This window comes from Folsomia candida, unplaced genomic scaffold (genome assembly GCF_002217175.1).
Source record: "Folsomia candida strain VU population unplaced genomic scaffold, ASM221717v1 Fcan01_Sc009, whole genome shotgun sequence".
Taxonomy (NCBI): domain Eukaryota; kingdom Metazoa; phylum Arthropoda; class Collembola; order Entomobryomorpha; family Isotomidae; genus Folsomia; species Folsomia candida.
Genome location: NW_019091201.1, coordinates 580,264 through 591,726, shown reverse-complemented (window position 1 = coordinate 591,726; position 11,463 = coordinate 580,264). Strand labels below are relative to the sequence as shown.

Below are 11,463 nucleotides of genomic sequence, written 5' to 3'. Positions count from 1 at the left end.
AACGACGAGGAGGACGACGAGTGGAGGAGCAGCAGCTGTGAGTACAAATTAGTTGTTACACAAAACGTCAAGTTTTCGCACTGCGACGTCCCCCCGCCAAGAAGAAGAAGGAGAAAGTGGTGGCCAAGTTTTTAATAATCTTGCATCCAATCGACCAAAAAAAGTGTTGTTGTTATTTAACAAGAGTTGTATCCAAATGTGTTTACATGGCGAAACGAACTCTTTTACCACTATCACGGATTTCGGCCATCGCTGACACCACGACCATACTTTTTAGGTTGGTGTGGATACTCCTTCTCCTCGATGTGACGGGTGAGTAAATAATTTATTTATGTTACCTTTACCTTCTTGTTTTTTTGGGTCAGTGTCATTTTCCGTGGTGGAAAAAAGTAAGATGATTGTTTGTGTCCTCGTTTGTTTACGTCGTTTGTTTACTATTCCGGATTGCGCCGGGCAAAGTGATAAGAGTGAGACTGAGCTGTGGTTGCATTGTATTGCAATTTTATTGTCTTTAGGTTTGTTGAATAATGTGTGGTTGGTTTCATTGAATGCGAGAATGAGACAATTTTTTGGCTTGTGATGGTGAGATGACTGTGTAATGAGGAAGAATTAATTATCTAATTGCTAATTGGGGTTCCGTTCTAAACCGTGTGTTTATTTAGTACAGCAGAGGATTTGATGTATGTATATGTGTAGAGGGTGATTGCATGCACAGTCCTTTAATGAAAACATTAAATAAATGTTAGACAGCCAGCATGACTGAAAAGAACTCTCACTCACTCACTACGCCATACACTAAAAGAACAAAGAGCTTATTAAGAGAGGGTTCGTGTGTCATTCAATTTTTTAAATAATTTTCCATGTATGTTGTCGGACGCATGCAAATGGGCATAATAATACGTGAAAGATGAAGTTATCATTATTATTATTATCGTTCATCATCATGGCTCTCTAATTAATTAATTAATTGTTAGTGAATTTATTTGTGTGTATGTATGCGTCAAGCTTGTGTATTATTATTAACTACAGTTGGGTCAATCCTTCTCGTGATTATTGATTTAATTTAGGCAGTGAGTAATAAAATGATAAGGTTTAAAATGTGATTATAAAGGAAGAATAATGGATCGGATTATAGGCCATGATTAGGTATGAATAACCGAATTGGATTCTCTGGGCAATTTACTTATCCTCGAGTACGGTACGAGAAAATTGGTTGAAAGAAGAAGTATAATTCTGCATAAATATGTATGTAGTTATTTAAACGCAATTTTCTAAATTTGCTGGATCCTAGTTAAATTATGATCCTTGTTTCTTTGAACACTACTCCTGCCTGCTACTTATATACGCCACTTCATAGAGCATAATTTCATCAGCACCTATTAATTAATCAAATTGTACCCGAGACGACGTGCTGCTATTTACACCAACAATAACTTTATTAAGTCCAGGTTTCCGCTCTAGTTGAGCATTGATTAAGTGTACAAAGGGAAGTAAATATAGGCATATCAAAATTACTTGAAATTGTGTTGTTGACAGCACATTTATCCGAGAAAAAATTGCCCATTCATTATTTTATTGAGTTCAAAATTATTATTGCATACATTATGTATTCACCAAATATCTTGGCTTTCATTCAGATAGATTATGTAGTTTGATCAACCTTATCATCACCATTTGTGAAATAAAAGGGAGATTGTCTTTATCTCTTTAGTACAACTAACTAATGATTAAGTAAGTATATAGCGTGTAAGCAAGCAAGCGAGTCTTCATCGGTTCAATGAAATGATAATCATTCACAGATTTTGCATGTGTTGGATTGATTGCAGGGAGGGCATTATTCATTACAAATGGTGTAACTCGACTCGAGTGTGTGTGTCAATTCATTCACTCGCATCACAGGCAAATAGCGATAGAGAGAGATCACGAGAATGTTGGATGTTTGGTTGGTTGGTGTATGTATTTGCAAATTAAATACCTGACGAGCTGGTATTTATTTATATTTACTCTTTCGGATAAGACAAGAGCGTGGCTTGCACCGTGTTTATTTACCCACTGATACAGAACGACAGGTATTTTAATTTGACATTTGGCATTCACGTTTATTTCGATTTTTATTTAAATTCACCAACATGCAGTGAGTGAAGCAATATACGAACCTTGTAATGAAGAAGCACCACGGATTATTTATTTAAAGATTGCAATAAACTTGTCATCAAAACCTTCCTAAATTATTATTCCGGGAGTTATACATTGAACGCACGGGGAATTAATAGTCGAGTCAAGTTTTTGCAGCGTTTGATTGACCTCTCCTTTCACCAATATAGGTACGTACGTACATATGTATGTACATACATAATACCACACATACACGACTTTTAGTTCCGCATTCCTTTCGTGTTAGCTAATTTAATACATTTTCACTGGAGTGTGTGTGTGCTTGTCGGGTGTGCTTGGTTCAGGATTTATTAAACAATACTAATTTATTATACTTTTGCATACCTCGTTCCATAACATTCCATGAGAGGTGGTGAATAAAGGCGGAAGGAACCAACCTTTTTGGTGCATATTTTGTGCTAATGAAACGTACTTGAGTACTTTCATAAATCTCTGCTGCTGCAATCTGATCACCATAAAACAATTTTCGCATTGCTTTCTTTGGTTATTGAAACCGGCAGTAGTACACAAAACTATTAACTGCTAACTAACCAACCACTATTCACTTACTACTACTGATTTGTGTGTATGTATACCATTATATTTTTCTTTCCCGTCTGAAAGCTTGAATCTTTTTTTCACAAATGATGTTGACTCAGCAAGCCGTAATCGTAGCATAGTTTCTTCTTCGATCTTTTCTCAACTTGTCGGATATGTGCATATGTACAGATTTTCGTCTTTTTTACTTACATGAGGGGTTGTCGTATTACTGTCTCGTAATTCCTTGTGCACGCGGCACCCATTCCCATATCCATGGGGGCATGTAACGCCACGCAACGCCATGAATGTAATGCAAGGGCTTAAAAACTTTGGATTATAGTGACGGAACACATTTGTGTGAAGATTTGATACACTTGGTGTACATATCTTTCATGGCATTTGTTGCCTTTTTCTTCTTCTTCTTCCGCTCCGCAGTTATTTTGTTTAGTTTTGTTTAGTGTGGGCTGCTGGTTTCCTGAGAGAGAGAGAGATTGTTGTTCGTGCGGTGTGGCGTGTTGTTGAGAAAAATAGTGAAATGAATCAATGCCAGCGGTTGCCAAAACGGTGAAGATTTTTCAGATAGACCTTTACATTCAACTTTTCCATTCTATTGTTCCATCTGCAGTCCTCATCTATGCGAGTTGAAGTCAAGCAAGGAGAAGAATGTCAAGAAGAAGATGATGATATGTATTACTACCATTACTGCTTTCTTACTACATAACATATACATATTACGTCGAGTACTACTTTACTTGGTTTTGCTCTTTACTGCTCACAAGAACCAAGGAGATGAAAGAGAGATGACGAACAAGTATGGAGTAAAGTTAAGAAGCCAAGAAGTTGTTAGTAGTGGAGGATGGAGAGGATCGACTAAAAGAACAAATAAGTGGAACTAATGAGTGAGCATTGAACATGGATTTAAGAAAGGAAAAAGTTTTTATTCTCATGTTCTTCTCGTACTTCTTTCTCGTTTTTTGCCAAACTGACAGATCGTCAAAGCTCGTCAACGGATGCGAGAATGCTTCTTTCTCAAGTGTTGGAATAAATTAATGGGTTTAGTTGTAAAACTTGTCTTTCTGATGATGGCAAATAAATATATATATAAGTTTAAGGTCCGATGCATACACGATAAAAGTAAAATAAACTATTATAAAATATGTTTGCAGTACTAAAACTCACAAGGAAACATACCGAGGTGTCCAACGAGTTAAGGGTCGACACCTGTACCAAAATGACCACAACACATGACTTATTAAACAAACTGAAGGAATTTCCGTGTAAAATTCACTTTTCGTCACGTTGTGACGATATTTGTGACGAGCGCATGACCATCGGGTTGCCAGAGAGGGAGAGGTCGGCCGCTGAACGATCACGTCGACCACAGATAAGCGTCGTCGTCTCCAGAGATTTCGAATTATTTCAAATTTTGAAATTTTGAAGAAAATTTGAAAATAATCTGAAATTTTGATGAAATTTTGAAGAAATTTCGAAATTTTGAAAAAATTTTGAAATTTTAAAAAACTTATGAAGTTTTGAAATAATTATGAAATTTTGAAATAATTATGAAATTTTGAAAAAATTAGAGGCGTGTTAGTTATTTGAAATTTGAGATCTCTGAAGACAACATGTGTTCGATCTATCTGATCGTTCAGCGGCCGACCTCTCCCGCTGGCAACCCGATGGTCATGCGCTCGTCACAAATATCGTCACAACGTGACGAAAAGTGAATATTACAACGGAAATTCCTTCAGTTTGTTTAATAAGTCATGTATTGTGGTCATTTTGGTATAGGTGTCGACCCTTAACTTGTTGGACACCTCGGTATGTTCCCTTGTCAGTAGTGGATTCAATATAATTCTCATTTTCTCATCCACAATAATAATTTATTAAGCGATTGTGCAGGTAAATTGTTTACCTCGTGTGGGAATCCTTACCAATAACAAAATGCACACGGTGAACACATTCAGTTGGAATTCTATTGAAATTGAAAATAGTTTAGAATTTAATATTTAGTACAATCAGCCATTAAAATTGAGCTTCCATGAAATCAATTGTCCAACAAACCAAATGAAGTCATTCAAATGGTCTAGATACACATGTGAAAAATAAATATGGAAAAATAAATAAATGAAAAATTTGTTTGTTGCTAAATCAATCCTTCATTTCATCGGTAGAAATAATATTCAATTATTGTTTATATAAGCATTCGAGTCCATTTCAATGCTCAAAGTCAAATACAATATTTAATAAACAAAATAGAGTATTTAATTATTGTAGTGGGATATATATCTATGTACACATGCATGCATAAGCAATATTAGAAATCCTTGATTGAACAATTTCGGTTTTATCCACGAACTTGTAAATGTTTTGTCGCTGTGTAGCATGTCAGTTCAGTATTGTTTCACGACACGTTCTGCATTCGAGAAACCGTAATACACTACTTACTATTTGATTTGTATGGCATGGTTTATACGGTTATAGACTGAATAACAAATATCATTGGAAGACCTTGATGAAATTGACGACATAAATAGCTAACTAGCTTGACCAGCTTGACATCACAGTCACAATCACAATTTATATATTTCATACGAAACCTGGGAAAGAGAGTTGATAACTCCTCTCTTTTCCTGGTGTATAATTTTTTTGATGTTGGCATGATTTGTTGTTGGCGAAAAAGCTAGAATGTCATTGTGCGTGAGGAGAGTAAAATGGGTTTTATCAAGCAGCTTATTACATGAGCGGTTAAATTGTCAGTCGCAGCCCAATATTAAGTTACCTATTATCCATAATTGGATATTTTGTATACGTAATTAAGCATGTTTTCATGCAATGCTGGTGAAATGGTCATAAACGTCACTTACGATTAACAAACCCAGTAGCTCGGTGTGTAAGTAGCGTGGCGTTTTTATTTTTCTTTCTAAACTTTTAGTTGTCATTTCCGCTACTATGAAATTTTATTGTCATCACGAAATAATATACATACACACAAAGTTCATTCTTATATTTATACGTGTCGCAAATAGGGTGAAGGTGTCTTACAAAACCTCATTTCACATGAGTAATAGTTTTTAGGGCAATGTGAAATATCTCAAGTTGCTGCTTTTTCATTATCAAGTGTACGCTAGCTAATAATGAATATATACCATTTATTTTGTCCGGTTGATATTTCTGCACGCTACAGAGAAGCATAAGCCTATAATATTCCAAAACTTATTACTTATTATGAGCTGGTTCATTTGTGTAGAAGAATGCGATATTGGATATTCGAACTAAACTATATGTAGCTCTCGGAAAGTCAATTTCCCTTTGCATTTTGCATTGTGTACTTTCATTGTCTAATTTCGTGGAAGTAAAAGGAGCTAATGTTTTGCATTGGGTTAGGGCAGTTGTACATGTATGTTATAGTCAACGGAAGTCGGTCGTGTTTGATGTGGGCTTATTTAAATTGGACTGCAATGTATGAAATAATTTAGCATTTGTTGTTGGGAATAACATCTGCTCTCTGCTGATAAATGTACAACAACTTGCCTCCTCCTTCTCCACTTTTTGCTGTTGAAATGATTGTCTTCAGAGAAAATGGACTTGGTGGAATTTCAATTTCAAATGTGTCAAGGCTTCTCATTTTTTTATCGTCAGACAAATTGTTGTGGGTTGAAATACTTTGTTTGGAAGTAGTAGTAGGCACCACAGAAGCAGTTGAAAGTTCAATTTTTGAATTTCATCCAGGTGACAGGAAGTTTATTTAGGTTGTTTGTTGGTGCTGCTGGGTTAGTAGAAGTACTATGTAATTTGCTCTCCATTTTCCTATGCGTGATAAACACCGTTCCTACATGGTATCGCAGGTACATATATATTTCAATGTCCGGTACCTAACATTTCATTCTAACCCTTGCAATATATGTGGTTTGGTAGTAGTTGCTGTTAGTGGGTTATGTATGTGGCATGTTTCGATATCTCTCTCTCTCGCTTAATTTCAAGTCCACTTTGCAAAATTACTCACGGGATGTTGATTTCCACCAGGCGAACATGTCAGATCGTATTAATAATGATTGGTCTTGCGTAATAATTCGGCTAATTGACGTGCTGCGAAAACGTACCATGTTACCAGCGTTTTCATACAACGTAATCACGTGATTATAGCATGTATGAAATAACAGTTTGAATTAAGTACTTTCGGCAAACTATTTTAAAAGGGTTCAAATATGTTTCCAAGAAGAATTTTGGATATCTCCCCGCATAAAAGTGCCCGTAACAAATGAGAGGATACATAAAACAAGATGATGCGTTTTTAGCGAGATCACTAATTTGAACATTCAGAAAGGAAAAAATCACCACCACTGCTACATATGTACATATCTACTTCTTCTAGTACTGCTTACAGGACTACCACCACTAATCTAATTTATGTACGAACGGAATTTTAAGTCCTTTTATCTCGGGACGGAACATTGGATAGTGTAATTGAGCAACAACAGAGTCATAATTTTACGTCTTTTAATCGCCTTACAACAAGCACTCTATATTGCTTTGATTCTATGTATATTGTTTTTTTTGTTTCACGACCAAATGTTAACCAACTTTGAAAAATCAACCGGATGGGTGAGCCAATGTACAGTTTTATAAAGATTTGGATTTCAAAGTCTGGATTAAGTAAAGTATAAAAACAATCACATAATTTAGACTTTCGTATCTTGACTGACATCCAAATACTTTGCATTGTAAATAAAAGAATAATTTATGTAACAGCAGTGAGAGAACCCTCCAACCTTCACATGGAGATGGGAAAAGATGGGAAATAAGTACAAGAAGTTGAGAATTTGTTTAATGATATAAAAGTCAAGACGAATGTATCGTCGTCGGCGGTGAAATTCTTCAAGTTTCAAAACTAACACAATTACACAGTTGGAATACGAGTTAATGAATGACCACTTGTCTCTAGCCCTTATTGTAAAGAAGTTTCCTGTTGTACACATTTTTTGTGTGTAAAAGTATGCATTTGCATCCAGTACATGTTTTAGTAGGTTGGTTGGTGGGTTGGTTGTTGCGGTGCTCATGTTTCTCTCTGAGGTAAAGATTTGGGATCTGATTGTGAATGTTTCTTTCACAAAATCGCAATGAAATAAATCAACTTTGCGAGATCCTTTTCTTGGAAGGACGACGGGAAACATCTGTCGCAGGGTTTCTTTTTATGTCGTATATTTCATAAAGAGAATCAATTAAAATATCCAAATTACACGGATAGGAAAAAGTAGCAGATGATGATGATTCAAATTAATTAATGGAATAATTTACCACCATACCATCCACACATAGCTGTAATAAATTTAATAAATAATTTTTCATTTTCTGTTGAAATTTATTATGGGATTCACTCATTCCTAATTAATTTTATGCGCTTCATCATCATCATCACCCACCATCATATTTCAGCTATTGCAGAGCACACTTGTAACTTTTGCAGAGTTTCATTATAAACAGAAACTACCTTAACATGTTCCATTTTGATTTGCGTAATCAATTTTAATTCGTAATATCACGTCCATAATTTGGGGAATATTTTTTGCTTTATTATCTAAAATGTGTATAATGACGCTAGAGAAACCCTAGAATTTTAACTCCTGACCATCTTAATGTTTCCCTAATTGGGTCATTCACATTTTGTAATTCGAAACCACTATTCTCTGAGGCCTAAAATATTCAATTCCATGATGAATATCATGTTCACAGCGAATGTGTAACATTAAATCCTTTATTTTGTTACTTTTGTGTAAGGTATTATCTGTTTTGTAGCCAGTGTGTGCGCTGTGGTGTGAACCAGACCAATAACATTTAGAGCAATTGCTGCACCAAATTTTCTCGTGCACGTTTTGATTATTCCCCGTGTGTGTGAGAAAGCAATGCAAGTAGTAATTTCATACAATGGAGAGAGACGGAGGCCAACCAGCCAGCCAGCCGTTTCTCCTTTTTTGTTCTTCGAAGCTCTTCAAATTATGTGTAGCAAAAACCTGCAGTGCAAAAAGAAACCGCTTAAGGGGGATAAAAGTATCGGTGTGGTTGCACATAGTAATTATCATGAAATGAACTGGATGGACGGCATTGTTGGCGTTCCTTCCGTAGAATTCTTCGTCAGCTGAAAGTTATCGATGATGGGGTATTATTTCGCTCAATCGAATGCCCAAGATTGTGATAGGTTCGGGGATTAAGGATCGAGACGATTGGAATTCCTTGCATGAAACCTCTCGCAGCAAGCAATAATCTTGTAACAAATGTGTTTAAAATATGGTTGCCAAATTCTTGATAAAAATTAAACTCGTCCTTTTTAATTATAATTCCAAATAATCTTTTATGTAAAATGGTAAAAATTTTAAAAGTTTCACAAGTTGCTGTCAAAATTTTCCTATGAAGTTGTCTTAAATGATGTCTCACTGAAGTCATTTAAAGAATTTTAAAGAGTTAAAAATCTGCTTTTTTCCCAATGTGTGCACTTGAGGATGAGATCATCATTTTATTAGCTGTTAATCCAAAATGAAGCTTCCAGTTTTTACATGAAAGCATTGTCTACGCGTTGCGGCGGAGATTAGAGAGAAGCAGAAGACGCGGATTCTTCTTATTTCACGGATGGGTTTGGTGTAGGGCAGACAACATGAGATTGTTGTGTTTATTAGAGATTAAACGCCGGACCAACGGAAAGCAAGTGGGTTGTCAAGTTGGCCATGCCTTCTTGGTCCAGCCCTGCTTGAGGATTTATTGCCGAGATTTACCGCTTATTATACTTGTTATTCTGACATCGGGCGTGGAATAAAACAATATAAAAAAGCGTAAACCATCAAACAACTTAATGTGATGGGCTCATTGAATAATTTTGAGAAAATGGAGAAAAAACATTTTGAAATGGAATTTTACGGAATGAAAGCAAACATGTAATGCAATTTCATATTTTTCCATTAAATAGTTTATACTTGTTTATTTTTTAACTCGGAAAGCAAATATTATTCAAATCAAGTTTGTTAATTAAAGAAATAGTTTTGTATTTCCCTCGGGGGATAAAGTTAAATTTTGCACGGAGACACTCTGAAAATGTTAAAATGCCACCTACGCGTTTTATTATCATACTAATATTAACGCCTGTTTATTATATGACAATTTTGTAAAGAATGAAAGCGAGTTAACATAAGCGCGTTTGTGTGGAAATGCTAATAAGAACTTGTAAGTTGAAGTGTTGGATTGGAAGCCCACCCTGAAGTGAGTTGTCTTTATGTACTTGGATATTACTTCCATTTAGCAATGTTGTTGGTAACTTCTTATTTGATAATTTTGTGTATCACATCCTCCACCACCACCAGAAAGAAACTTCTTCTCGTACTGTACATATGTGTAGCTATTTTCTTGTTAATTGTTGTGCCGGTAGCTAAACATGCTCTCCTACTGTTCCAAGGAGCAAAAGTTGTTGTACGGACAGAGACAGCAGCAGCTAAATATTAAGTAGTAGATGCTACCTCAACTTTTTCTGCAGATTTAAACTATTTAATTAGCATCAATTTTTGTAGTTTACTGACTCTGTTTCGTCAGCACAAATTATATGTATAATCATATGTATATAATTCCATGTTACTGATCTCTGAAACTTGGGAAAACCATCCAGACCGTGATGCGTATTAATACGCTGAACAAGAATTGATGGATTTTCTCGACTTCACGTGTCAGGGTTGGGACACAATAATAAATAAGATTGTTGTCACTGAAAAAGTAATTCGGCTCTTTTCCATGTATAAAATGTCCATGCGTGTGCTGCTGATGTTTTTTCTGAAACACATACATCCATATTATTATGCATGTTGAAGGAAAAGTTCAAAATTCCGTAACAGTCACCGCATGTCTTTTTTACATTTTTTATCGTCACTAGCAAATTAAAAATGACGGTTATTGGCAGAAGGTTTAACCCATCTATCCATCATTATTTGTAACAAACTACAGATTGTCATTTTGATCTTCTGCTGCTTCTGTTTTTAACCAGATCGACGTCTTTAATAGATTATTAGTGTGCTCACACGACTATGTTCCATGATGATGAGTACGGCACATTATTATCACACTATTCTCTGCTTGCTTGCCCTTGACGCGACTATTGACATGGGTTGCTTACGTAATAAATTATATTCTGGTTAAAAGTCGAGCTCACGTGCTACTTAACTTGCTTACTAGAACGAAGAAGAAGAAAAGAGTACAGGGCATTATTTAATAGGTGATAGAAAATTTTATGCACAATCGATCCACTGTGATCCAGATTAATTTTGTTATTTGCCACAGGTTAGGTGATGACGATGATTAAAGTGAATTTCTTATGAAGTACGTTTGTCATTGATAATGCATAAATGTCATTGTTAAATTTGCCGTTCAAGTGATAAAATTGGCTGTACAAGTTTTGAAAAATATATATTTTGTTATATGTATTTAGGTAGTTGGGTCGGGTGCTTATTAATTGTTTGTGATTTAATGTGAATGAATCACTGTGTGCCATCTGGATTTATGTAGATTACCATTTTATAAATTCATTCATTCGTCAACAAGTATTTAGGGAAAATGTTGCATCCATCAACCTTGCGATTTGCAAGTTGTGCTTACCTGTCTCACTGAATTAGAGGTGATTATGGTTGTTTGTGGATTTAAAAAAGTGGCAGGACGGGCTGATAAAGTTGCAAAAATCTATGAAGTGATACAATACTGGAATTTTTGGCTATGGTAGTCCGTTTGTATAACTTGTCT

The 11,463-nt window shown here is 35.4% G+C and overlaps 1 protein-coding gene across 1 annotated transcript in view; it reads left to right on the top strand.

Annotated features, from left to right (window-relative positions):
- The window catches only part of LOC110854374 (protogenin), a 47,363-nt gene continuing 35,900 nt past the window's right edge, over positions 1-11,463 (top strand). Inside the window, exon 1 of the mRNA XM_035855088.1 lies at positions 1-312. Coding sequence (XP_035710981.1) covers positions 207-312 — 106 coding nt within the window. The 5' untranslated portion in view covers positions 1-206. The remainder of the gene's footprint in view (positions 313-11,463) is intronic.